Source organism: Podarcis raffonei, chromosome 5, assembly GCF_027172205.1.
Source record: "Podarcis raffonei isolate rPodRaf1 chromosome 5, rPodRaf1.pri, whole genome shotgun sequence".
NCBI classification, from domain to species: domain Eukaryota; kingdom Metazoa; phylum Chordata; class Lepidosauria; order Squamata; family Lacertidae; genus Podarcis; species Podarcis raffonei.
The window spans coordinates 29,978,220-30,005,437 of NC_070606.1; the positions used below are offsets into that span (position 1 = coordinate 29,978,220).

Below are 27,218 nucleotides of genomic sequence, written 5' to 3' on the forward strand. Positions count from 1 at the left end.
AAAGTGGTGCTTCAGGTTAAGAACGGACCTCCAGAACAAATTTAAGTTCTTAACCCGAGGTACCACTGTATACATGTGACGCCAGGAAATAAATAATTCAAATCAAATCTGGAAATGGTGAGGGAGCTGGAGAGGAGACCCTCCCCAGAGCCCCCAGACTCCAGTGTGGGCAGAGGAAGCCCCAAAGAGACCGGAGGCAGTGTGGGGCTTTGTTTACACTGCTCCGCCTCCCCGCCTAACAGTTGGTGTCCAGGTTAGTGCAGCAGCCACTTTCCTGTGCATCCTCCAGGCTCCAACCAGCCCCAGAGCTTCAATTCTTGTTTTGGATACAGTATTTTTGGTCTGGATTGGAGAGAGAATGGCAGGAAGGATGTTTAGAGGCTGTGTAAAGGGTGCTCCCCACTTTACGTGATTTCACTCATGTGCATGGGCCTGGAACGTAACCCCCAAGTAAGTGGGGAGTTGCCTGCACTCTGACCTGGTATAAGGCTGCCTTCTTTCCATTGCTTTATGATTGTTACACACAGCAAATATGCAGAATTCAACTGAAGTTTTAAAGAACATTTTTTTAATCCTCATGTGCCCAGTTACTTGACAGTATGTTCTCAGCTTTTCAGGGCTCAACTGTGGTCTGAAAAGACATTATTCCGATTCAGAATATGCCCATGGTGGCTTTCGTTTTCTCTGTTTTAATAAAACCACAATAAAGTTGTGTTTACTCTTTGTTTTTTAAAAACACTTAAATGAAGTACTAGATTAAAGAAAACCAGGCCAGTAAAAGCCACTTTCTCATTCAGCTTCTCTTGCATACCATACAAACAGCATTAATTTGAAAATGTTAGATCTTCCACAGGTTATATAGATGAAACGCTACATGCGCTCCTCATCCTTCTTTTGCAGACAAAATATGGTGCTTTTAAAATTTGTCACCTTTTCTGTCATGCTGCACAGCAACAAAAAAGGCAACAGATCCACAAACTGCAGAATTTTGGCAGTTCCATCTGGAATACAGGATAGGGCATGAACTTTAAGTGATGTTATAATATCAGTGACTGACAGGTGGGCAACCCAACCCACCTTTTGAAGTGATAATCACTGGATCCAGAGGGATCCAACTTCCCATGCCATAATAAATTTGTCAGCCTTTAAAGTGTGGCAGATTAACACAGCTGTTCCTTGGGGAGTAGCCTACGCACCACATATTAACATACCTCCCGACATTTCCACTTTTAACAGGATTGTTTGACAGTGATAATTTGTCATCCCTTTGGAAGGGCTTTCTCACAATAGTTTCTCTCATTCCACACATGTGCTGATGTAAGGAATACATCCCACCCCCTCACATAAAAATCTAGCAATTCTTCTAGAAACACTGGTTTATTTCATTCCTGTCACAGCCCTCATTTTCTGAATTACACCTTGCTTCTCAGAGGTGGGAAACTCAAATGTGGTCAGATTGTACCTGATATTAACTGAAATTATCACTAGCATTTTGACTAAAGTGAAGTTAGAACTGGATTTGGGTGAACAACCTTAGCTGAAACACCTAATAAATCTTTAGGAGAGAAAAAGGAAAATATACCCTCTTCAGCTACATCTGCAGGGGACATCATGGGTGTGGCCAGAACTCAGACTATACCTGAACTGGTAGCTTAGCAATTAAAAATTTCCTTGAAATCTGATTAAAATATTTGAACTTTTAATTGGAAACAGAAAAATAAATATTTCCCCCCCATGGGAAATATGCTAACAAAAAACAACCATGTTAAGCCAGGTTGAACAGCCTGGGGTAAATCTAATCTGTGAAAAAGGTTGTTCTAGGTGGTTGTTGTGGTTGTTGTTGTTTTTTAAATACTGTAGTCATTACAGTAAATAACTTGGAATAACTGAAATAATAATTTAATCATGGCAAGGTACCTTTCCTGGCAGACTGCTGACATTTAACAGTAAGTGTAGAGGGGGAGAGGGACTCAAAATAAAACTCCAAGGTTCTTAATTAAACTGAAAACCAGTGAATATGCATCATTGCCAGTTGCCAAGAAAATTTTCATCTGACTGGCACCAGGAAGATATTAAACTGAGTATAAATTTAAGATTAATAACCAGTCTCCAGAATGAGCTCAGACACACTAAAAGATAACACTCTATTTGTCAGGTTCCTGTCCTTTGCAGTGTCATCTCTATTATTGCACATTGTCGTCTCCAAATGTTTTATGCCATTACATATATTTTCAAGTCAAACAAAATAGCTGTAGCAGACCCAAATCTTTTCTAATCTAAGTAGTTCAGTATGAACACTAAACTCAAGCCATTGACTTTAGTGCTATGGCCCTTAAATAAGGAGATTACCTTTTCTCTAGGCTTCTGGTAACTTAATAGCTAAATAGCTCAATGGGTATTGAATGCTGCAAGATATCTGATTAAAAGAGCAAAGGTGGTTGGTGGATACTAGCTACTGAACATATCCCACTTATCTGGGTGGGGACTAGTCAGATATCTGGGTTTTTAGATTACTCTCAAGAAGAAGCCTTCAAGGGCTCAAAGGACAAGATTGTTGGGGGGGGGGGCGCTGGCTGGCTAGTGCAATCTGTCAACTTCCTCTTGTTCAGCATGTACATTCGTAAATAAAGAGACACCATAAAACACCCAGTCTCTGGTACATTCTCTTCACACAGTAACTGATGGTAACAGGTAAGGTAAAGGTAAAGGTACCCCTGCCCGTACGGGCCAGTCTTGACAGACTCTAGGGTTGTGCGCTCATCTCACTCTAGAGGCCGGGAGCCAGCGCTGTCCGCAGACACTTCCGGGTCACGTGGCCAGCGTGACGAAGCTGCTCCGGCGAACCGGCACCAGAGCAGCACACGGAAACGCCGTTTACCTTCCCGCTATAAAGCGGTACCTATTTATCTACTTGCACTTAAGGGTGCTTTCGAACTGCTAGGTGGGCAGGAGCTGGGACCGAACGACGGGAGCTCACCCCGCCGCGGGGATTCGAACCGCCGACCATGCGATCGGCAAGTCCTAGGCGCTGAGGTTTTACCCACAATCTGTCAACTTCCTCTTGTTCAGCATGTACATTTGTAAATAAAGAGACACCATAAAACACTCAGTCTCTGGTACATTCTCTTCACACAGTAACTGATGGTAACAGGTAGCCTCTGAAATCTCCTACTGCTTAAGTAAATGGGAAGGGTAAAGCAACAGTAATTATCTCTAATTAGAGGTCTATACCAGGTACTGTAATTTAAGAATCACATGAAATTAAGTCATTAAAATGTAACTTCTCCCAGCTTTTAATATGGAAATATATGACCTATATAAACTGCCTGAAACTATAAATGTGAGTTGTTTTTCCCATTTTCATTATTTAGAATTTCCAGGTTAAAACAACAACAACATTCTGTTTCCTTAATTGAAAACATCTTGACAACATTGAAGTTGTTTCACTATAAATAATTAATTAAAATTAATATTAAAATTAAATTAATTAAAATCAAAATCCATGCTCTCACTTGTCCAGATGCTGTAATTGAATCCCACCCAATATATGTATATAACGATAAGGCTAGGCATATAAAGCTGATGTACTGATGTTATGCTTAAGACCAGTGCTATTTTTCTAGAAAATGAGTTGCGTGTCGAGGTCCCCAAGACACCCCCCCCAAAGAAAAACACAATTGACACTTAATTTTTGTTTAAGGTTTTTGACATAATTTTGGCCACAACTTTTTTCAAATTACAGCAATGTGAGTGGTATCTTAGGCATTGGTAGCACTAACTGACCCTGCATGGGGACAGCTCTGACATTCGCACCCCCCGCGAAGTCAGCAAGGGTAAGTCACCTGGGGAGAGAGACGGGACTGGGAACCATGCCTCACCTCTCCCCAGAATGCTCCCAGGGGCTTGCGTGGCCCTAGCCCCTTGCCAGGGGGTTTCGGACAAAAGCATGGGGAGCCCCTGGGTTCCTTTAACGGAAAACCCTTGAAGCAGCAGCAGCAGCATTTTGGAGGGGCAGGCACAGCCGAATCCATACCCCTCCACCAACCAATTCCAAGACCAATGCCTAACCGCAACCTTACAAGTTGTGACGATTTGCTACGCAGTAGGCAAAAACCAAGTGGCACACATTAATCAGCCAAATGGACAAAATTCCTACCAGGCCCCTGCCCCAAAGCAGACGACCCCATGACAGGCATAGCAAGGTCAAGCAAACAGCTTAAAATTAGGGAAGGGAGGGCGGGTGATCCGAAGTAAACAGCGAAAAGAGGAAGTTCCTCGCTGTGAGCATTGTATTTAACAAATAGGGCTGTCAATCAACAATTGGCAACATCTAGATTTCCCCAGTAACAGCCCGCCCCTGCTTCAAGGATGGCCAAACCATTTGCCTAGTAACAGTGAGGTGTCTTGTCAGCCCCGCCCACAACCCGTGCTTTCCATGAGGGAGAACACACCGTGCCAGAACTCACTATGAACTTATAATAGCAATGGCAAGCACCTGAGATGTGCTGGAACTGAGTTCTGGCTTTAAAAAAGCCCTGCTAAAGACTTGTCAAAAGTAAATGTGGATCTTACTTTAAGTGATATTCAACTTAGGTTAGACCCTTTGAAAATAATGGACTTTAGTTACTTGTCCATTGCTTTTAATGTGTCTCTTGATTATGGCTAACATTGGCTATCACCCCTTATCTAGAAGAAATATATGTGTCTCTTTGCTTAGCTTAACATCATAAGAATCTTTAGGGAGGATAAATTAGTTAATAGTATATTTTATTAGTTAATTTGTATATTTTAAGTGCTTAGGATTTTCAAGAAACATTAAAATAGTTTGATTGTATTCTGAATTGAGCTGAGTTATTTTCTTCAAGTGATAGGATTATCAGAGACTAACTATGCTGTGGGGTTTGAACATACATGCTTTCTACCATCTGAAGCTCCCTTGCTTGTACCTACTAACTGCAGGATCTTACACAAGTTCTGGTTAGACAGGGAACCTAGACAATGTTCTCCTATTTAAAGGATTGAAATTTAAAATCTAAGCTTTGATTTGTTTATTTGATATGTTTATTAATAAAAATAGGAAAAGAACTCAATACTTTGTACTTTAATTACCCAAACAAAAAATGAACCCACTATTAAATTAATAGGTGTACTCTGTGTTGAAGTGTAGTAATCAGTTTGTTGGTTGCTCAAATCTTTCTAAAGGCTAACTCTATAAACTGATAACACTACAAAAGTTTAAATTCACAAGAATAGTTTCAGACAGGAGCACATTCGACTGACTGGCAGTGGCTCTCCAGGGTTCCAGACAGAAGTCTCTCCCAATCCTGGCTAGAGGTGCCAAGTTATTGAACTTTAGGCACTTTGCATGCAAAACGTGTGCTCTAGCACTGAGCTACAGTCCTTTCCCAGCCATTCAAACTAAGTCAAAGAAACTATGGAAATGTTTTAGATTTTAGATTTGCATCCTGGTCTAACCCTAAATCTGACATTTGAAAAGCAGAATTGAAAGGAAAAGAGAGTGTGTTATCTGAATAATTAAAAAACAAAAACAAAATTGCATTCCCAAAACCAGATTCTGTACATTCACCCACAGATGCTGTGGCCAGACTGGCTTTGCTCTTGCTGAGATGGCATGCAGGCTCAAAACACCTATGGGCCTTCTGGTTGAGGGATGTGGCTAAGCCTTCTTCCCTGTGACCCTTGGAGGCCCTGATACAGAGAGGGGGAAGGAGAAGGGCCACTTACAACTTTCCCTTTGACTCTCAGGGTCACTATACAAGCAGAATCAAGGTGATACTGAAGGCAAAACTTCCTGGACTGCACCATGTCAGATAGTAGTCATGATGAGTTTCATATCTGAATATTATCCATGCCAGGAAACAACAGCACAAAGCTGCACAGAGAAAAAGAGCATGCAAGCGAGATATATTTTAATGTTAGAAGTGGTGGAGCAGTTTCTTTTTCCATCAGGAGACATTATCTGAAGTATCTGAAGAAGTGTGCATGCACACAAAAGCTCATACCAAGAACAAACTTAGTTGGTCTCTAAGCTGCTACTGGACAATTTATATAAATATATATTTAATATTATAACATGCAGCCCCCCTCATCACCTACAGCCTGAGGGAGGGGCAGCATGTCCTATTTCACTGCTTGAGGTGAAACAGGAAGTGCTGCCTTGCTCTGCTGCTGACAGTCCAGGAAAAATCACTTGAATCTGCTGATTGCATGCATTGGCCTACAGTGACTTCCTCTAGTGAATTAACACTACTGAGATTGTAGAATCACAAATCATAGGTGTATCTCAATGAGCCATAGCCAGGCCATTACCAGGAAGTGCCCTACCCTGCCTACAATATTGTTTTCCCCCATCTAAGTTAAAAACAAAATAAAAACAGGCTGTGACAGCACAAGGCATAGTCTGCACCCTGAGAGGAAAGGCAAGCAAACCACCTAAACCAGCCTCCACTTAACGGCTGATGGATGTGGCTAAGCAGTCCTACTGCCAATCGTTAGAGGCCCAGAGAGATTGAAATGGGAAAAGGCATAGTTAGTTGGTTGGAACACTAAAGAAGAGCCTTCCAACACGGCAACATTTTGTTGAAGGTCCCATTTGTTTCTTGGAAGCCCCATTGGGAAATGTGGCAGCTTCATCTGGTGAGGAAGGCTGTCTATGATGCTATTGATACCAATACCACTACATCCTCTACGTAAAAGCAGGAAAAAGTTTAGGTCATAGAAACAGTATCTCATGGAAATACTATATCTAGGCTGCGTCAACAAAAGTATAGTGTCCAGATCAAGGGAAGTAATAGTACCACTATTCTACCTTGGTCAGACCACACCTGGAATACTGTGTCCAATTCTGGGTACCACAATTTAAGAAAGATGTTAACAAACTGGAACACATGCAGAGGAAGGCAGCCAAGATGATTAAGGGTCTGGAAATAGCCTTATGAGGAATACTTGAAGGAGCTGAGTATATTTAGCCTGGAAAAGAGGAGAGTGAGAGGAGATGTGAAAGCCATCTTCAAATATCTTAAGGGCTGTCACATGGAAGAGAGGGAGCATGCTTGTTTTTTCTTGCTCTGGAGGGTAGGGCTCAAACCAATGGCTTCAAGTTACAAGAAAGGAGATTCCAACTAAACATTCGGAAAAAGCTTTCTGACAGTAAGAGCTGTTCAGCAGTGGAACAGACTCCCACGAGAGGTGGTGGACTCTCCTTCCCTGGAGGTTTTTAAACAGAGGTAGGATGGCCATCTGTCATGGATGCTTTAATTGAGTTTCCTGCTTTGCAGGGGGTTGGACGAGATGATCCTTGGGGTCTTCTTCCAGCTCTGTGATTCTATAACCAACCCATACTCTCAGCTGAACTGAGCTCCCTATGAAGTATCCATCTCCAAATTGGGAAGCTATAAATTCTTATCAGGAGGCTTCCTTGCAGTGTTTACCTTAAGTTCATCCTGGCCTAAGATTTCACACCTGGAGAATCATAGAATTGTGGAATTGGAAGGGACCATGAGGATCCTCGAGTCCAACCTCCTGTAATACAGAAATATTTTGTCCAACGTGGGGCTCAAACCCACACCCCTGAGATTAAGAGTCTCATGCTCTACCAACTGAGCTATCAAACTTCAGCTCCCTAGTATAGCATGTGGGTGAAAAGGATTCAGGGCATTTTCTCACTCATTGATTATTTTGGCTTTTGTATTTGTAAATATAAAAATTAAAATACTCTCATTTGATATGTTGGCAATATTTCTTCCTAGTAATTTCTCCAAAGGCTCACAATAACCCTGGCCTCACTAAATCACAGCTGGCAAGATTACTACATGAACAATTTACGGAAGGTAGAATTATATAACATTCTTGAAAGCAATTGCCTTATAATAGTTTATTTGTTAGGAAAGGGGAAACAAAGGACTCACAAAGTGAATACTTTCCAATAATAAGTATTAAATATATACATACACTTACTTTAATCATGGAGTTAAGCACCTAATTAAGCAGAAAATGCAATTGCATTTTTAAATAGACTATCCCAAACTTCAGGCTCACACATTGTCCTCTCACTGCTCTTACTCTCTAAAAGCCATTATAATTTTTTTAAACACACAAACTATGAACTCTGATTCAGAGAAAGCAATTCCTTATGAATTATGCATCAGGGATACATATGGAAGTTTCCATGGTCAGGTGGTAGGAGAAGGCTGTTAAAGATAAAACAAGGGGGGGGAAGTATTCTGGGCCACTTCTCTTTCAGAAAGTGATAGAAAGACGGACAGTTTCTGGATCAGTATGGTTTGATTGTGGAATTTATGTGAATAAGGAAACTAATGATGTAATGCTGCCATCTCAATATGCTACCCTGTGGAACTCATAATTCTTTATGCTCTAGTAACAGTAAGGAAGCTCATTATATTTATACTGTTCTTTGTAGAGGCCAAATTCTGTGTGATTCTTGCAGTGCCTGTTAGTCTCTGGACCTGAATTTTATTTATGTTTTAAGTTATGTTCTTTGCATAGCAAGATGAATAACCCAGATCTTAGTGGAAGCTAAACTATAGCAGAATGGAAACAGCACTGATTGCAGTGAATACAGGATGGGATGGAAATCACTGCCTCTCAGCCACATCCTCATTCATTACACATGGAAAATGAACATTCATAGGTGATGGTGCCAATCAGGTGATGAGTGTGGAGAGGTCTACAGGAAGGAAACTGGCGTGTAACACATACACCCCAACTGCTGCTGCCTAAGTCACTATGGTAGGAGTAAAAAGCCAGGGAGGTTTCTGTCCTCCAGGACTGGTCGTACCATTAGGCAGAGTGAAGTGACCTCCGCAGGCAGCTGATTTTTCATATCATAAAAGGGAAACAAATTATTAGTTGTTTGATTGTTACTGCAGTTTTCCTTCCAGACTGGGAGAGACGTTCTTGTGGATTTCCTGCCTCAGGTTCCAAAATATTTTAACAGATGCATCTTAGGTGCTGAAAACATCAACCTGGAGCAGCACAATAACTTGGGCCAGCCCTAGAATTCTTAAATTCTAGTTAGAGCAATCAAAATGATTCAAAGCACTGGTTGATAATACCGTGCACATACTCAAGGCATAACGTTCTAAAGGAGGCCACTACTGCCAGCAGAAATGCCTATACAATTGTGGTGAAAGCCACTATGTAGTAAACAAAAGACTTTTCTTCCTACAATTTGCCTTTGTTGTTGTATTTGCAGCTATAGTAGGTGTGGCAATGATGCTATTCTTCCTCGTTACTTTCCTTCTGGGCACCATCCTAATTTCCCAAAGTTCACAACAACTAACCTTTCTGAAGACTTGAAGAACCTTTAGTGCCATGGCAAGGTGGCTGCTTTGCATTGAATGGTATTTATTTCTGTGATGCCCTTTTAAAAATGAGGTACAGCTTATCAAATGTGAGCTTCCTTCAGCCTTCAAAAGGTGATTAAATAACTTCTCCTGTCTTGCTTTTTATATCATGCACCAGTTTATATATCCACATGGGATTTTGTTTATAATTTTATTACAAAGAAATGTCACCAATTTGACAGCTTCCCAAGCTCTGGCAATTGAAACCCAGGCTTCATTCCCCTTTCTGTACAGTTCTTAGAACGGATTCTTTACAACTGTCTAAGTATGGCGAGATGCTAGACGATTCTTCATATAACTAATTCATTTCAAATTGTTCTAAATTGCAGTGCAATTTTCATTAATACTGCTCCCAGTTTTAGAAGAGAAATAAAGGATTTATTGCCCTCTGTCATATTTCTCATTCCAATAAAAGTGATACAGTGGGGAGGAAAACAAATAACAACTGCCGATTCAGAACAGGAAAGTCCAGCCTCTGTGAGGCTGCCATTACCATCTGCCCTGATCACTGGCGGTGGGGGGGGGTGGAGTTGCTATAAAGTGAAGTGGATTTTGTACGTTCTTGATGGGTTTGGGGAAGCGAGACATATGGGTTTGTGTCCAATGTTCTCTGGTAGGATAAGGGCTCTTGTGGTAGCAGACGTGCTTGAATGTTCAGCAACAGAACAGTCCAATGCAGCGGTTGATCTCATTGTGCAACAAAGTTACCAGAAATCTGCTTATGCATTCTCTTGTGAAACAATGCTTCACGGGTATAAAACAGTTCACCAGTGGGATGAGTATAACGTTAAGTGACTTAAGTGTAGCACTACATTGGGTGCAACCCTTGATGCTGTTTCAAGACTATGCAAAATGTACACTTGGAGATATTTAGAGGACCTCTTCACAAAAGCAAGCATTACTTCCTCTCTGTTGCCTTCTTCAGTACATTTTTGGGCTTTTCCTTATGTTATATGGTATATAGAGTAGGTAGATTGTACAATGATTCTCACCTTCATCTGTGTTACTTGTATGATGCTGAACTTAGTTCTCACCATAATTTGGAGGCTTTTATTGTCTCACAGAGTGCATTATAGAAATTGAACTCAAGGGAGAGAAATAATTCTTCAGAGAAATTATTCATTTGTTAAATCAGCACAAAATTGCATTTTCTTCTAGCACTCCAGTTTGTTTTCTAAAAACCTGCCCTACTTCCCCAATTAAACATCATATTCTGATTTCTATTCCCCAGTCAGTCTCAACAGTCAACAGTCTCAATCTATATAGCACTAGCTATTTCCTAACAACTGCTACTATTAGGCTAGTGCCCAGGCTTGACTCAACTGGGATGAATTTAAAACACTACAGGGAAGCAATTCAGAATCAAGAAAACTACTGGGGAAAGATTGTGTTGCTGCTGACCTAATTTAGCTGACTTTATTTCAGAATGGGTAAGGAAAAGCAGTCTTACAGCTGAATCCAATGCTATCCTAAGAGCAAGTCTCACTTTTCTCAAGGCGCTTAGGCTCAAGTTAGTATAATGCAGCATTACCAACACTGCAAGCCTAACAACTTCCTAAGTGGTAGATGTATTAGACAATACAGCCAACATATAATCTTGTGGCATCTTCCAAATTCACATCATCATGTACATTGAATGACTGGGATCATTCAATTAAAGCTTCAATGTATGTAAATTAAGCATACTGACTGGAACAGAAGTAACTGTTAAAATAGACCTCCAACCATGTTTACTCAGAAGTAAGTCCAATGGAATTTACTCCATAGTAAGGTTCATTATAATTGCAGCTAGGGGGAGAATTCAGTTTGCATTTAAAGGCAAAGTTCCCTACTACACACTTTCCAAAACGGTACAAGAACAGAAACACAAGCATCCTTAAAATTCACACGTCTACACATTTTTGAAATGCAGTTCCCCAGCCAAATAATGAGTACAAAAAAATGCACATTTGGAGAAATATGAACTAAAATGTTTTTCATGAGAATTTATTACTTATTAATTTACATACCACTTAAAACCCTTTCTTTACACACCTGTGTACCCTACACACACACACACACACACACACACACACACACACACACACAAAAATATGTAACTTGTGGACATCCAAAGAAACTGAATGTTGGAAGATTCAGGACAGTTAAAACAAAGTACTTCTTTATGCAGTGCATAAACGACGGAACTTGCTCCAACAGGAGACAGTGATTCTCAACTTGGATGGCTTTAAAAGAGGAATAGAAAAATGGACGGAGAGGGCTACTGGCCATGATGACTATACTCTGCTTCCACAGTTGAGGCAGCAATGCTTCTGAATACTAGTTGCTGAAAACCACAGTTGCAGAGAGTGCTCTTGTGCTTGAATCCTGCTTGCTGGTTTCCCACAGGTTGGCCACTGTGAGAACAGGATGCTAGACTAAATAGCCCACTGGAATGAACCAGCAGGCTCTTCTTATGGTTAACTAAATTTATGTGGGATACATAATCAATTTTGAATATAAAGCATCTCTTCTGGAGTGCAAAATGTCAAGTAAGCTCACCCATCGGCCCATCTTTGCAAACAACCAACAGGCTTCACCTTCACTGTCTGGTGCCTTGTATTCTTTGACTGCTTAAAAGTTACTTAGAGTACAGTTGAGGGCATATGCATTTAATCCACTTAAAAGGTCTGCAATTGAAATTAGTGGGGATGGGGAAAACGAACATTTCCCATCCTTTCTGCTACATGGTCCGGGCTGCTCAAAGGATGTAAATAAAGTTATATAATCCTCCCCGAGTCCCGGGAACAGGAAAGGATACACATCCAATTAGATAAAATACATTAAAAAGAAGTACAACCATCAGTTCTGGCACAGACTAGGTCTCTGCACAACAGAGGTAAAAGACTGTATAGATTAGGGAGTGAATCTTTGTCCACTGATTCTACAATCATTTAAAACTAATGGACTCAGCATGACCTTTGCTGTAGAATATAATATGCAATAAAATTATGGGGCCTGTGTTGGCGTCTGGAAATAGAAATTTGATAGATAGGCACTATTGTGAAAATATGAGAAGGAAGAACTATGATACATAATTATAATCTGACTGGGTCTCCAAATATAATTATATCAGGAAACCCATCTCACTCATCCCAAATATATACATGTATGTAGGTGTGCTTTGAAAATGTAGCTTACAATTTAGGAATAGAGGATGAAATAGGGACTAAGTACTATGAAGCTTCAGCTATAAATACTCCCATCTTAAAGGGAAAATGTTTGGCTTATAAAGGAAGAGTGGCATACCAAGGTCTGGATGAATAACACAGGTAAACATTTGTTCAATTTTTTCTCTAGAAATTTTTTTTTAAAAGATATTTATTGAGATTTTACAAAGAAAATTACAATATAAGAAAGGAAAAATAAAAAAGACAAAGAAAAAAGATACAAAAATACAGAAAAAAGAACAAAATATGTGAAAAATAAAAAACAATTAAAACCAAATCAAACTTTTCATGTCTTATATTTCAATTACTCGTTTCCTGACCTCCTCACACCTCCCTTTTTTGTATTCCAGTTCACATAGTTAATTCAGCAAATCCTTTCCCTCTTTGTTTTTATCTTAATTATAAATCTTAACATATTAAACATCATATTTTCATCTAATTATCAATCCTTTTTTGCATATTCTTTTAATTTTGTTACTAAAACCATCTCCTTTCAATCCTGCATCATTTTAACATTCATTAATTTTACAGTGTTTCTGCAGTTAGTCTTTAAATTTCTTCCAATTTTCTTCCACCAACTCTTCTCCCTGGTCGCAGCTTCTGCCAGTCATTTCCGCCAATTCCATATAGTCTATCACTTTCATCTGCCATTCTTCCAAGGTGGGTAGATCTTGTGTCTTCCAATACTTCGCGATGAGTATTCTTGCTGCTGTTGTGGCATACATAAAAAAGTTCTGTCCTTCTTTGGCACCAATTGGCTGACCATGCCCAGGAGAAAGGCCTCTGGTTTCTTCAGGAAGGTCTATTTAAATACCTTTTTCATTTCATTATATATCATTTCCCAGAAAGCCTTAATCTTTGGGCATGTCCACCAAAGGTGAAAGAATGTACCTTCATTTTCCTTACATTTCCAACACTTATTATCGGGCAAGTGATATATTTTTGCAAGCTTGACTGGTGTCATGTACCACCTGTATATCATTTTCATAATATTCTCTCTTAGGGCATTACATGCCGTAAATTTCATACCTGTGGTCCACAACTGCTCCCAGTCAGCAAACATTATATTATGTCCAACATCTTGTGCCCATTTAATCATAACAGATTTAACCGTTTCATCCTGTGTATTCCATTTCAACAGCAAGTTATACATTCTTGATAGTATCTTAGTTTTGGGATCTAACAGTTCTGTTTCCAATTTTGATTTTTCCACCTGGAAACCAGTTTTTTTATCCATATAGATAAAAAATTTGGTAATAATGAAGCCAGTCTCGCACTTTATCTTTTAGTTTCTCAAAACTCTGCAATTTCAATTTGTCACCTTCTTGTTCCAAAATCTCCCAATATTTTGGCCATTTGGCCTCCATATTGAGCTTTTTCTGAGCCTTCGCTTCCATCAAATTTTTTCTCTAGAAAATAGTACCTCTTTAATGATGTAATACGAAGTCATAATGCTATTTGCTAGTAATATATGGGAAGGGGAAACTTCTCTTTTCTTGTACCCATTTCTGCCGTGTTTCTGTGTGACCTTTCAGAGCTGCAAGCTCTAAAGGATCCAGAGTAGCAAATGTGATACAAAGATGGCCTACTACTCTGAAGTGCGAATATAAATTCCTGGTGTACTGAAGATCCCAGGTACTGGCTGTATTTGAATTCATATTTTGGAGCTCTATGCAAATATGACGGAATGAACAATGAAATGTTTTTACATTCTTATAGCAGCTAGTGCAGCAGGTAGAATCCAATGAACACTTTGGCGTATTCACTCACTTAATCATTCCAAAAGCACTTGCTCTAACCTGGTCATCTCCTAACACGGTATTTGTATTGTTGTGTTGGTTGGTGCCAGACTCACTTAAATTTCTGAGTCCAGTAAGTGTTAAAATTTAATTAAGGCTTGGGGTGTTGAAACTGGGTGCTAGACTCATGTGTATTAAGTTGTGTGCTAGACACATCTAATCCCCTGGAATATACAAGTGTTAAAAGCTAGGCTAAGATTCCTGGGTTGAGGTAATAGCTTGGGGAATGGGCCATTAAGACAATCAAAGGAACTCAGTGTGACATGCCAAAAGAGTGGCCCCACTTTCCCTCAGCAGATAGAGCCAGAACTTAGAGTAATATGACCTAGAAGTAAAGCAGGAAGTAGAAGGGACAGAGCAACATTTTGAGAGTACATTTGATGTCTGTTTGGATCCAAGACTGCAGCTATGGGAGAAGCAATACCCTCTTTGGGTGACTGTGCTTTGAACTTCTCAATCGTAGGCTCAGGTTGTAGATATGTACAAATAAACCATATATCATAAAGACACTACAGTCTCCCCTATGCATCATTCCCAAAAGAAAGCACAGAAGTGCATCTGGAACCCTTGGAATCTCACACTACTCAGAGATTGTAGTGGCATTCAACAGTACAATTGAATATATTATTTATAACAAGTTTTTAAAAAATGTTTAGATATACTTTCCTCCCAAAAAATGGAAGCATTCCTGTTGGGGATGACAGGAGCGGAACTATTAAAAGTTGACCAGAAATTGTTTATGTATGCCACTATGGCAGCTAGAATTTTATTAGCCCCAAAGTTGAAGCAGCAAGAATTACCAACAGTAGGCGAATGGCAGACAAAAATGGACTATGCGGAATTGGCAAAGCAGACGGGGAGAATCCAAAACCAGAGTGATCAAGTGTCCCAGGGAGAATGGAGTAAATTTGTTCAATACATAGACAATCATTGTAAACATATAAAGACACTAGCTGGACTGTGATAAAGCTCGCAATGTTTAAAAGAAGAAACTTTCTACTTGTGCTTTAAGTTTTAAATAACTTAAGATAAATGTAGAATTTAGATGGTCCAAATGAAATGGAGGGAAGTCAAAAGCTTGGCAGAGCTAAAATTTGTAAAAGGTGATGTCAGCGCTGCCCAAGGTCCCAGCTCACACAAGACCAACGCTGCTTCTTCCTCAAGTAAAAAGGTCTTTATTGAAGTTCAGTTTCATTTCCAGACGCGCAGCGCGCAACGCTACGTCTATACCTTAGACCGTAGAAGTCCCATCTGAATCTCCTCCCCCCTGACACCAGCTTAAGATTCTAGCCTTACTCCACCTCTTCCTCTGTTCCTTCTTTCTCTGGGTCCTCCTGCTAGTCGGAGTTTCAGCCCTCCTAGATTCTTCTGACGCTGAGTCCCCTGACTCTTCTCCCCCCCTCCTTCGGGCTTTAGGACCTGGCTCCCAATCCGGGTTTTCTGCTGTCCCGCGCTCCTCCACATTTGAACTTGGCGCGCGCGCGCAGCCTCCCACTTTCCTTCTGACCGTTACACTTGTGTCACTGCTCCCTCTTTCGGGGAGGCTAGCTGGACATGGCCTTCCCTCCGTTTCCCCACTCCCCGATGGGGGCGTGGTTACCCCTGACTCATCTTCTCTCCCCGCTGGAGGAGAAGCTGGTCCTGACTCATGTGACTCTTCCCCCCCACTGTGCTCTGGTGGGGGAACTGGTCCTGATCCTCCGCTACTCCTTTGGGAGTCCCCTCTGGTTCCTTGTTTATGGAGCGTCCCCCCTGGGACTCCCCTCGCCCTTACCATAGGCGCCCCCTCCTGGGAATCTTCTGATTCGCTGGAGAAGCTCATGGAATCTCTCGGGCCACTGTCATATTCCCCTACGCTCCCCTCTGATTCCTCTCCTCCGCTCTCTATTTGCTCTCTCCCCTGCTCTTCTGCTCCTGAGCCTCTGACAGGTGATACGATTTTATAATATTGTTAAAAATGGAATATATACACACACACACGCACACACACACACATATATATACCAGTTTATGTTATGTTTTGTGCTATGTTTTAAATCAGTGCCTGGATGCAGTAGTGGGCTGGACGAGGGCCAGCAATCATCAGCTTAGGTTGCCAACTATGCCCTTTCCTGGACAGGGATAGCTTAGCTACAGTAATTCATGCATTGGTAGCTTCACAATTGGACTACTGTAATGTACTCTATGTGAGGTTTTACTTAGGATTGATCTGGAAGCTGCAGTTGGTGCAGAATGTTGTAGTCAGAGTGGAGCACCTGGATGCACACCTATTATACCTACGTGGAGAGAATTGCATTAGCTGCTGATCAGCTACCAGGCTATGTCGAAGGTCCTCTTGTTAATATATTATGCCTGGAACAACTTGGGATCAAGGTTGCCTGAAGGACCACCTGTCCTTGATAAGGTCACATATATCACCTGGAGAAATTCTATTAATGGCATTGCATCCCATAGAATATCACAGGGCAATGACCTGAAAATGGTCATTTTCTGCTGTTGATCCTGTACTGCCATATGTGAAACAGCAACAATAAGTTGCCTCAGATATCTTGTGAAGACATATTATTTTCTCCTCCCAGGCTTTCCCCTGACCCATAAGGTTGGGCCTGGCTTTATGTCACTAAATCCTCAGAATTTTTGTTTTATTCACTTTTATATACTTTTCTATATTTTTATATTGCTGTTTACTGGTTTTTACGTTGTGTTTTCATTTTAATGATATAGTGAGAACCCAAAGAGTGCTCACTAATGGTTCTTCATCACCCTGGAAAAAAGTGGCAAATGGAGTTCTGCAGGGTTCTGTCCTGGGCCCACTGTTATTCAGTGTATTTATAAATGACTTGGACAAAGGAATTGAGGGGATGTGCATCAACTTTGCAGATGACACCAACCTGGGAGGGGTAGCTAATGCTGTGAAAGACAGAATCAGGATTCAAGATGGCCTTAACAGATTGGAGAACTGGACCCAAACTAACAAAATGAATTTCAGTAAGGACAAATGTAAGGCTCTACACTTAGGCAGGAAGAACCAGCTGCACAAATAGAAGCAATTGCCAGTAGTACATGTGAAAAGGATCTAGGGGTCATGGTAGACCACAAGCTTAACATGAGTCAACAGTGGGATGTAGGATCAAAAAGAACTTATGTTATTCTAGGCTGCATCAGCAGAAGTATAGTGTCCTGGTCAAGGGAATAGTCCCACTCTATTCTGCCTTGGTCAGACCACAGTTGGAGTTCTGTGTCCAGTACTGGGTGCCACCATTTAAGAGGAGTATTGACAAGCTAGAACGTGTGTAGTAGAGAGCAACCAAGATAATCAAGGACCTGGAATCTAAGCCTTAAGATAAATGGTTGAGGGAGCTGGGTATGTTTAGTCTGGATAAATGGGGACTAAGAGGAGATAGAATTGTAGAATTGGAAGGAACCACATGGGTCATGTAGTTCAACCCCCTGCAATGCTTAAGGTGGGGCTCAAATCCACAACCCTAAGATTAAAAGTTTCATGTTCTACTGACTGAGCTAGCCCTGAGATAACCTGCAAATACCTAAAGGGCTGTCAATATGGAAGATAGAGCAAGCTTGTTTTCTCCTGCTCTGGAGGTTAGGACCCAAACCAAGGGCTTCAAGATACAAGAAAGGAGATTCTGACTAAACATCAGGAAGACCTTTCTGATGATAAAAGCTGTTCAACAGTGGAATGGAATCCCTTAGAAGGTGGTGGACTCTCCTTCCTTGGAGACGTTTTTAAGCAAAGATTGGACGGCTTTAGCAGAGATTCTTGCATTGCGGGGGGGTTGGACTAGATGGCCCTTGGGGTCCCTTCCAACTCTACAAATCTATGATTCTATGTTTGTTTATAGAGTGTACACTACTGATAGATTTTTGAAATATAAAGCAGTATATAAATGCTTCCAATTAAAGAAATAAATAGCTACTACTCTGGATTCCATGTAGCAAACAAACCTGAAAGCTCACAGAAAAGATTTTTCTGCCCGAGATGGAGTAGCTAATGGCACACACACACACCCCAATTCAAGGTGCACAGATTCCAAGGCCAGTTTGGCACTTGAGGCAGAAAATCCCCACAAGTGCATCTCCTCCACCCCTATGGCAGTAAAAAAATGTACAAACCATACACTAAATAGACATATGCTACTGTTTCATTACTCCCCAATTCAGTTACCAGAGCCAGCCACCCAACTATGCCAAATAGCAGGGCTTATGCATTGCTGACAAGAGATACCCAGTTCAATATTCTATTACCTGTGGTCTTGAGGAGCGAGGTGAACCCTGAAGAATGACAACTCTCACATTTACAAAATTTAAACATCCTTCCAAATGAGGAACATAAGGAGAAACTAGAGACAGTAGTTTACTAAGAATAGGGAACAGGAAATATGATATACAGGGCAGCTGTAAGCATCAGGAACAGAAAACTGCAGCAACCGTATGTGGAATAGAGGCAGATTTCACCAAACTCCCAAACACAATTCCTGGGATTCTTTGGAGAATCCCCGATAACTTTGCAATGTAAATATGCCCTAAATTAATGACAAACCTATATCTAAGTAATCTTGACTAGAGATTTCCTCTGATGCACATAAGGGGATTAGGTTGCTCTATGAAAATACTTGTTATTGATGCAGGGCCTACAATCTGTCCTCCATTAGTGATGGACAAAAGTGTTTTCAACAGTGAACAAACCAATAAAAATTATGTCATAAAAAGTGATCAACTAATGTAATATATTGCATATTTAATAATATGTTAGGCATGAATGCCACAGACTACTGTGTATTAAAAAGTTGAAATGACTACATGCTCAGTAAAACTTTTTTTCAGAGGTAGGCAAGCTTTATGGAGGCAACGGAAAAGGCAGACATGCTTTGTTAAGGCAGGTAATTTAATTCCATTTTTTGTCATGGAGCTTTCCTTGCCCTAGCCAACAAATAATTTTCAGCACAAGGAAAAAACATAATTGACTAGGCTCTAACAGTGCAATCCTATACATTCCTACACAAAGGTAAGCCCCATTTAGCTCCATGAATCATCACAGCGTCAACAGGCTGTAATCCTGTTTACCCTCACTTGGGAGTTAAGTCCAATGATCACAAAGGGCCTTACTTCTGAGGAAACATGCACAGGATTGGGCACAATGACTGTCAAATTCAGAAACTGAGAACACAGAAAATATTTTCTTCTCTAAACTCGGCAGGATTAAGGGACAAATATATACAGGATTTATCTATAAACCTATTAAATCACCACTCAGCCCTGTAGGTGAAACCTCTGCCTTGCCTCTGAGGACACATCTTTTCTTATCCACAGTCATTCATTTGAGCCTTTCTCTAACTTTAATGGGGAGCTGTATTTTACAGCAAATTTGTGACTCTTCAGATCAATGGTTATGGATGATTTGCAATTCAAGGGCTATTAAAGTAAGCTTTTCCTTTAAAACAAATCAGTGTGCTTCGACTCAGATGTTGAGCCTACAAATATAAGCATGAAGTTTGCGCTAAGTTAATTGGCATATTTATACATCTAAAGATACTCAGCAATTTGAATCTTCTGTGTAGAACACAGCACAATGGACCAAAATCAAACCAGAAGTTAGCAATACAAACGATAATAAGCAAGCAACACCAAATGGTGGCTCATTTATTTATTCCACACACCGCTTGACTGTTAAAAAGAAAACCCTCAAACTGGTTTGCAAAAGATAAAACAGTAAAATCAAACACCTAATTACCACTTCCAATGGCTTCATGTAGATATTAAAAAAGGAGTGGAGATAAACAGTCCCCAGCAGCACCCTTGGCCTGAACCCCTGGCCTACCTGGCAGCAAGTCAGTATGCCAAGTTCCCAGTCCAGGGCCAATACACACGTCCAGAGTCAAAAACCAAAGAACAGTCCCACAGAGATCCTGCAGGATCCCAGCCATGGCCCAATCATGGGCAGCTGAGCAGACACAGCACCTCAGCTCTGCTTCCCTTTTGTACTTTGCCTGCTGATTGCAGCATCCGGGCTTGACGAGGCAGGTGACCCTCACCTGCTCCAAGCCTACTCCAGTTGAGGAATCACAACTCAGAGCTAATGAGTCCCACCTGGCCACCCAGGGAGCTGGGCTGTGGGCCCTTGCCTGCCTCTGCCTCCTGGAATTGCTCCCTACACCTCAGAGCCCACCGTGTTCATGGAGACAGGGACCCCTCTGGTTCTGGGTCCTGTGCTCTGACCCCCATCCCCTCGTCATCCTCCGTCCCCCTGTGAGTACTTCCTACACCAACCTGTCCTTTCCCATCCCCAGCTTGCCCCAGTGTGTCTCAGTCCTGGCTACACCCCTTGCCGGGATCCTCTTCCTCCTCCTCGTAGTTCTGCCAGTTCATGACAATCCTATAACAGGCAGGGGTGTGTTGTCCAATAGTTACAGTTGTGGTTCAAGTGAGTTCTCCCTTTATAGCTAACTCGCTCTGCTGATCTCATTATGTTAACTGAATAAAAGTGGCCCAGTTCAACCCCAGCCTGTTTGTTTGTCTCTTTATTCAGTCATCAGAGTGCAAATTGTTCCCTAATCTTTAACTGCTGTATTTTCTGACAGGCAGTAATATTTAAAAGGGGCCTTCTAACAGTAAGATTATGTTACGTTTTCAGATACTGCACAGTTGAAGAATGCCCTTCCTTTCCCATGTTGCTGCTCTTCTCTCAAAATAAATGATAGTGCCAGACATGACAAATGCCATGTGGTGGAAGGCTGAGAATGGTCAATGAGTTCATCTATATGCTCCCACATTTCAGCTTCACTGGATGACACTGGAATCTAGTTATTGGAATGGGATAAAAAGTATTTCTATCCACTTTGTCCACACCTTTATTTATTTATTTATTTATTTATCCCGTCTCTCTCAAGTATGGCCCCCTCACCTTTTTTTTCTAAACTAAGAACCCAAACCCTTTCTTCATAGGGGAGTTGCCCCAGTCTTGTGAACATTTGGTTATACATTTTTTTGCAGATTTACAATATCCTTTTTGAGATGGGGAGACCAGAACTTTACACAGAATATACAGCTGTATAATAGCATTACAATATTGGCAGTTTTATTTTCACTGCCATTTGTAATGTTCCCCCAACATAAAATTTGGTGTTTAGTTGCTGTCTTTGCAGCTACTGCATTTCACGATATGGAAAGGGACAGGAAAATAAAACTGCCAATATTGGGCTGCCATTATGCAACTCTATGGTGCAATGACACTTGGAGTACCAGGCACTATTCTTGATTAGTAAAAACCACTACTGGGACCCTCAACCCAGATAGGGACTATGGTACTGAGAGAGCTCTTATTAAAACCTTTTATTCTACAGCTTTTCCCAGTGCTACTATTTGCCCCTAAGGGACAATTTTCAGAGTGGTTGCAATAAGGCAATGATCTCTGGCTGAAGAGGGTAACCACCTGTGAGGCAGAAGCTGCTGATGTAACAGCAAAACGTAGGCCCTCTTGGAAAAGAAATGGATTCAGTGATGCACATTTGGACAAGCTGCTTCTAAATATTTGATTAGTTTCTGCATGGAAAAACTAGCTGTATCATTGCTTGCTGGATCTAGCTTTTTAGAGCCAGTTGTATTTTGCTTTCAGTATGCTTTTCCTTGGGTGGGGTATCTTTTAGGATTTCATATTTATTTACAACATATGGTCCAAAAGTCATGAACCATTTATAATAATGTTTCTTATGAATTTTAGTTGAATAATTTAAGGGTGCTGGATTCAGATGTTAAAAACTCAGTGTGTAACACATTAGTGAAGTGTGCCAAAAAATTTTGCAACCAAAAGCCTCTTATTTATGGCTGCCTTTTGTTATATATGGATTTAGACTCTGGTACATTACTGTCATAGATGTGCAATGGAACAGCAGTCAGCGCCAATTCAAAGTGACTTTGAACCAAGTTACAATGAGGAAGGGTTGAAGTTTACACAAAAGCCGAGCTTTTTCTATCATTTCCAGTCATTCCACTCAAGAAATAATGAGAAAACTGTGTTGTGCCACAAGATTTCTCACCTATTCCTTCCTGAGGAAGAAAAATGAATAGAGGGAGGAACTGGGGATGCTTCAGGAATTAGTTTTTGTTAATTCTGATATGAACTGTTCGGATCCACACCTCCCAAACTAATGTCTGGACTAGAATATAGTCATGCTTTGGATTTCACACTTTTCCAAATCTAAGCATTTCTTTGCACAAAAGATATTCAATTTGAATATTTCTTTAAACAAATACATTTAGGAATGTGTATTTTGGGAGACTATGCATATTTGAATACAAAATTCATGCAGTGGGATTCGTGCTCCCTTGCCCTATGTGACCTAAACATAGGTGGTAGCATCAAAAAGAAAGGTCTAGGATGGGTTCCACAGGACTACAAGCCTACTTTGCAGGGTTGGCTAGGGAACCGCTCTAATGTCACAATACTCAAGCACTCCGGCAACTTGATTCTGTGCTTCCCTGCACTGCGGCAGCAGTAGCAGGCCATAACATCTACCCTAAGCAACCCAGCTATGGAACTTTACTGTGCAGAAGCAGGCAATAGCACCACATGTCAGGAGTTTAGCCTACACTCAAGTAGGACCCTGGCAGAGACACATGCTCGACTGGCATATTCCCTCCCTCCTGGTTGATCGTTCGGGAGCTTCATAAGCTTTCTTCAGCCCAAACATCACAGTGACCAATGCCAACTGACACCGGCACACTTAGCGATCCGCAGAGTTTGTGCAACTTGCGTAACAGACCTCAGGAACAGCATTTTGGCTAATCTACTTTATTTACATATAAACACACATGGAGCACTGCAACGTAGCTCCCTCTCTCTCTAGCATCAGACAGCAAAGAGAAAAAGAACAAAGGACAATAATCCCACTTCGTGGAACATAGTAACACAAACATCCTGTCTCCGTCACTTCCCACTCTGTGGAGTCAAAACACATACCGTCATGTGAAAGACAACAATCCCATGACTGCAATCATGGAGCAGGAATTCTAACACCACACTCCAAAAGCACTTGCTAAATTGACAGGTCAAATTGGGTCAAGCATCCAAAGCATTACTTGATTGGAGCTGTAACAGAGACACTTCTTTCCATTATGATAGCTAGGTCTATACAAAGAAGAGCATGCCCCGCACTCCAGAATGTAAAAATCTGGGTGTCATAAGGAGGAAAACTAAGCTCTGGCAGGACGGAAGCTAAATAAATTTGGGCTGTTATCTTCATATGGATGGACCTTACCCTTAAAAAACAAAAACCCTTCAGTTGCTGGTGTTTGACTTTTCTCTACAAAAATTCAACGCAAATCAAAACCTAGGATAGAATGGATACATACCAGCATTTGTAAGATACTGCACATTTCGCATCACTCCTTCAGTGTAGGCCCCAGCCTCGTAACTGTCCATCTCACCAGAAACAATATGTGCCACTCTAGCCACACGCCCTCGGATGGCGCCAGCTGCACGATCTAAATCATCGGCATCCTGTTCTCTTAGGGCAATGATGCATTTGTTTACATCCTCAAGGATATGACTTTCTGTGTGAAAGAGAAACAGCAAAACATGATTATATAGACCAAGCTATCACTGAGGATATATGAAATTAATCAAACCAGTCCACTGCCATTTAAGTTAACATTTCATTTATGTCAGTGCAGGCTGGTCCAAACAGCCTTTAGCTAACTCTGCATAAAATGTTCATGAACACCTGAAGCATCACACATTTTCCATCTTTTCTTACACCTTTTTGAGGGGGCGTGTCTTTTAAAGCTTCCTTCCGTTTATTTCATTTTAATATTTTTGTTTGTTTCATTACATTTTTATCTGACTTCTCTCCCCTTCTCTCAGCAGTTCTGTGAAGTAGTTTAGGCTAAAAGAAAGTGACTGGCCCTGGGCCATCTAGTCAGCTTCACAGCTGAGTGAAGGCTTGAGTCTGGATACCCCCCATTTGAGATTAGTTTCATGTGCCTCTTGACTTTTTAAGGTTAGCCCATGACATGATGGTATCTGAGGCAGAAAGATAATGTACATTCTCCCCCTGCCTGGTTAAACAAAAACAGAATAACAGTTGACAATATTAATGGCATCCAACAATCATCTCTATTTATGCTCCATCACTTCAGACCAAAATGTCAAACTTCATCCCACATACTAAACTTACAACCTCCAACAGAGACCATAGATCATTTTTCTTGCATCTAGCCATTGCCATGTAAATTACAAATATTAAATTTCAATGTTCAAATAATAGGATGAGAAGAATCATGTTGATGCCTAACTTGCTCTAAAGCACATCTAATCTCTGGAAAGGAAAGCAGAGCAAAGCAACAGGACCCCCTTACAAATGGAAAAGTGACCCCTTAATACAAGGGAAGACTTAGGAAAATTGCATTGAGCCACCAAGAGCTCATGGGGTGGGGCATTCCTTGACACTTCCCCTTTGTTACTGAAGTGGGGCTGGGGATCATGTGGGTCTCATACACTGTCAGTGTGAAGGTACTTCTTGTATCTCCCCCCGATACAAAGATAAATGCTGTTTCTAAGATTTCTACAACAGCCAAAAATGGAGAGGAAAAGGGATGTCTTTACTAAAATTAGTGTCTATTAATAAGGAAATTGCCAGAACCAAGGGACCTATTTGACTTATTTTAGGAGTGCAGCTAATGACTACTCTGGTTCACAGACTTAAATCTATCCTCCCAGAGATGAGAAAAACAGTAAGGAATATTGGATAAGAATGTAAAGACAATATATTCTACATAGAAAGAGCATAAGAAAGCAAAGGGCTTCTTGTGGTGATTCTGTAATCATTAGCATTCATATAGCATTTCTGAAGCACGTCATATACATTTCCCTCAGCAATCTTTACAAGGAAGGTCTACAGTGCCGAAAGAGGGCTGAAGATGAGATTTGAACTAGGTACCTCGTAAGGCTACCTGGCTCAGATTTACTCAGATCTGATGGGAGGCTTCACTTAACAGTTAAGTAGCAACATTTTGCACTGGCTGCATCTTCAAGGGTATCCCTACATAGTTCATGCATTCATTGAATCTGGAAGTTAAGCCTTCCAAACTTTATGCCTTAACTGAACCACTTGAACAGCAGAAACCTCTCTATTCTTATTCAGAAGTTGGTAAGAAAGGATTGTTACAATGCCTACCACCCCATTTATAGCTGGGTGGGTGTTTTTGCCACATGACATTATGGCCTGAGAGTGATTAGCCCAATGAGGAGAGGTGGTGACAGGCTATTAAGCCTGCTCTGACCCAGACTCTTCCCTCTTCTTTATTCAGCAACCACCCTCCCTCCCTTTTGCAGCATGGACCTACAGACTAGTCCGTTTTCCAGGGGCTGAGTAGGATTTTTTGGGGGGAGACCCTAATTGGCTCTGGGTCTCCTCTTTTTTGCCTACTCCACACTGCTGGGTGATGTTTGTTGGTGTTCCATCAATTTGGCTAATTGGCATGTAGTCCAGGCAAGTGAGATGATTTCAGAAAGAATGGAACACTTACCCGAATCAGTGTTGGGTTGTGGGCATCCCTTAGTCACTGTTGTCAGGCATGGCCTGGAGGAGCTGGGGGGTGCCCTTTGGCAAGACGGACACATCGGGGTGAACGTTGGCCAATGGGGCCACAATGTGCCTGTTGGGCTCTTACACCCAAGGTCCACGCAGCAGGGAGGGAGGAATCTTAGGAAACCTTGTAGTGTGCACACAGTGTGCGGCTGTTAACTTGCCCATGTGATGGCGGTAATTTCTATTAATGAACACCTACCCGGACTTGATTTGGTTACATTGGTTGAATCTGACTAGTTAAAATTTATTTTGCAGATCCTCAAGTTGTTATATTTAATAAATACAACCTATTTATCCACATTTGGTCATCTTGACTCATCTTCCTGGTGTGCTGGCAACTGGATATACGTGCAAATCACGAGAGGTTTCTTAAAGTTGTCCAAGCACTTAGTAAACTACTACATGCACCTGGCAATCTTCTTGACAATTAGAGGGAGAAAGACCAAAAAATGGTAGCTAAACAACTTTTTCAAGGTCACTTGAAGTGACACCTTAAAAGTAAAGATGAAGTTTTGCATCTCTCCTGATAATGTTGTTACAAGTTTTCCATCAATAGCTAGAGGGCCCCAGTTAATTCACCAGCTTTTATAGGATGACTAAATTCACTTTGAAACAAATAGATGAACACTTAAATTTTAGGCTCCCCCCCCTTGCTCCATTAGCATTATATGACTGCAGACATCTCTGCAATGTTTTTACTTCTTGTGCAATGTGAATAACAGAGTGAACATCACATCAGATTATACATTGCTAAGTGCTATCCATTTCAGAGATGCCAATAAAATATTGTCAGAGGATAATGGCCATCTGCTGCTCCTACATAATTGCTCAGGTGAAGACACTGGTTTTGTGGAAATATTCTATTGTAACTGCTTTATATCTGCAATACCAAACCCTGACACAAATGTGATGTCTGCCCGTGGCAGTGAAATTTGTCCTCTGTGTCTTTGTTGGATAGCAAGTGCAGACTGACATTAAGGTTGCAATTCACAAGTCATTTAAAGCAGCAAACTTGCACCTAATCCAGGTTTGGGGCCAAGCTACACATTACACTTAACTGAATGTAGTGTACCCGATGACTTTCAGCCTTTTTTGCTTTAATAGTTGCTTCAGGAGGGGTCAGGGAGACTAGGGAAACAGTAAGGAAGGGGCACTACACTGGTTTCCTGTTCTAACTGATCCACTAAGTGATCACCCACAGATTTAATCATTATACAATAT

The 27,218-nt window shown here is 41.1% G+C and overlaps 1 protein-coding gene across 8 annotated transcripts in view; it reads right to left on the minus strand.

Moving 5' to 3' along the window:
• Positions 1–27,218, minus strand: part of CTNNA3 (catenin alpha 3) — a 577,974-nt gene that overhangs the window by 105,305 nt on the left and 445,451 nt on the right. For 7 of the 8 annotated variants that reach the window (XM_053388388.1, XM_053388387.1, XM_053388385.1 and 4 more), the window contains one exon: positions 23,761–23,961. In XM_053388388.1, the coding sequence (XP_053244363.1) occupies positions 23,761–23,961 (201 nt within the window). Of the gene's footprint in view, positions 1–23,760; positions 23,962–27,218 lie in introns of those variants that run through there. The other variant, XM_053388391.1, reaches the window with a different exon arrangement.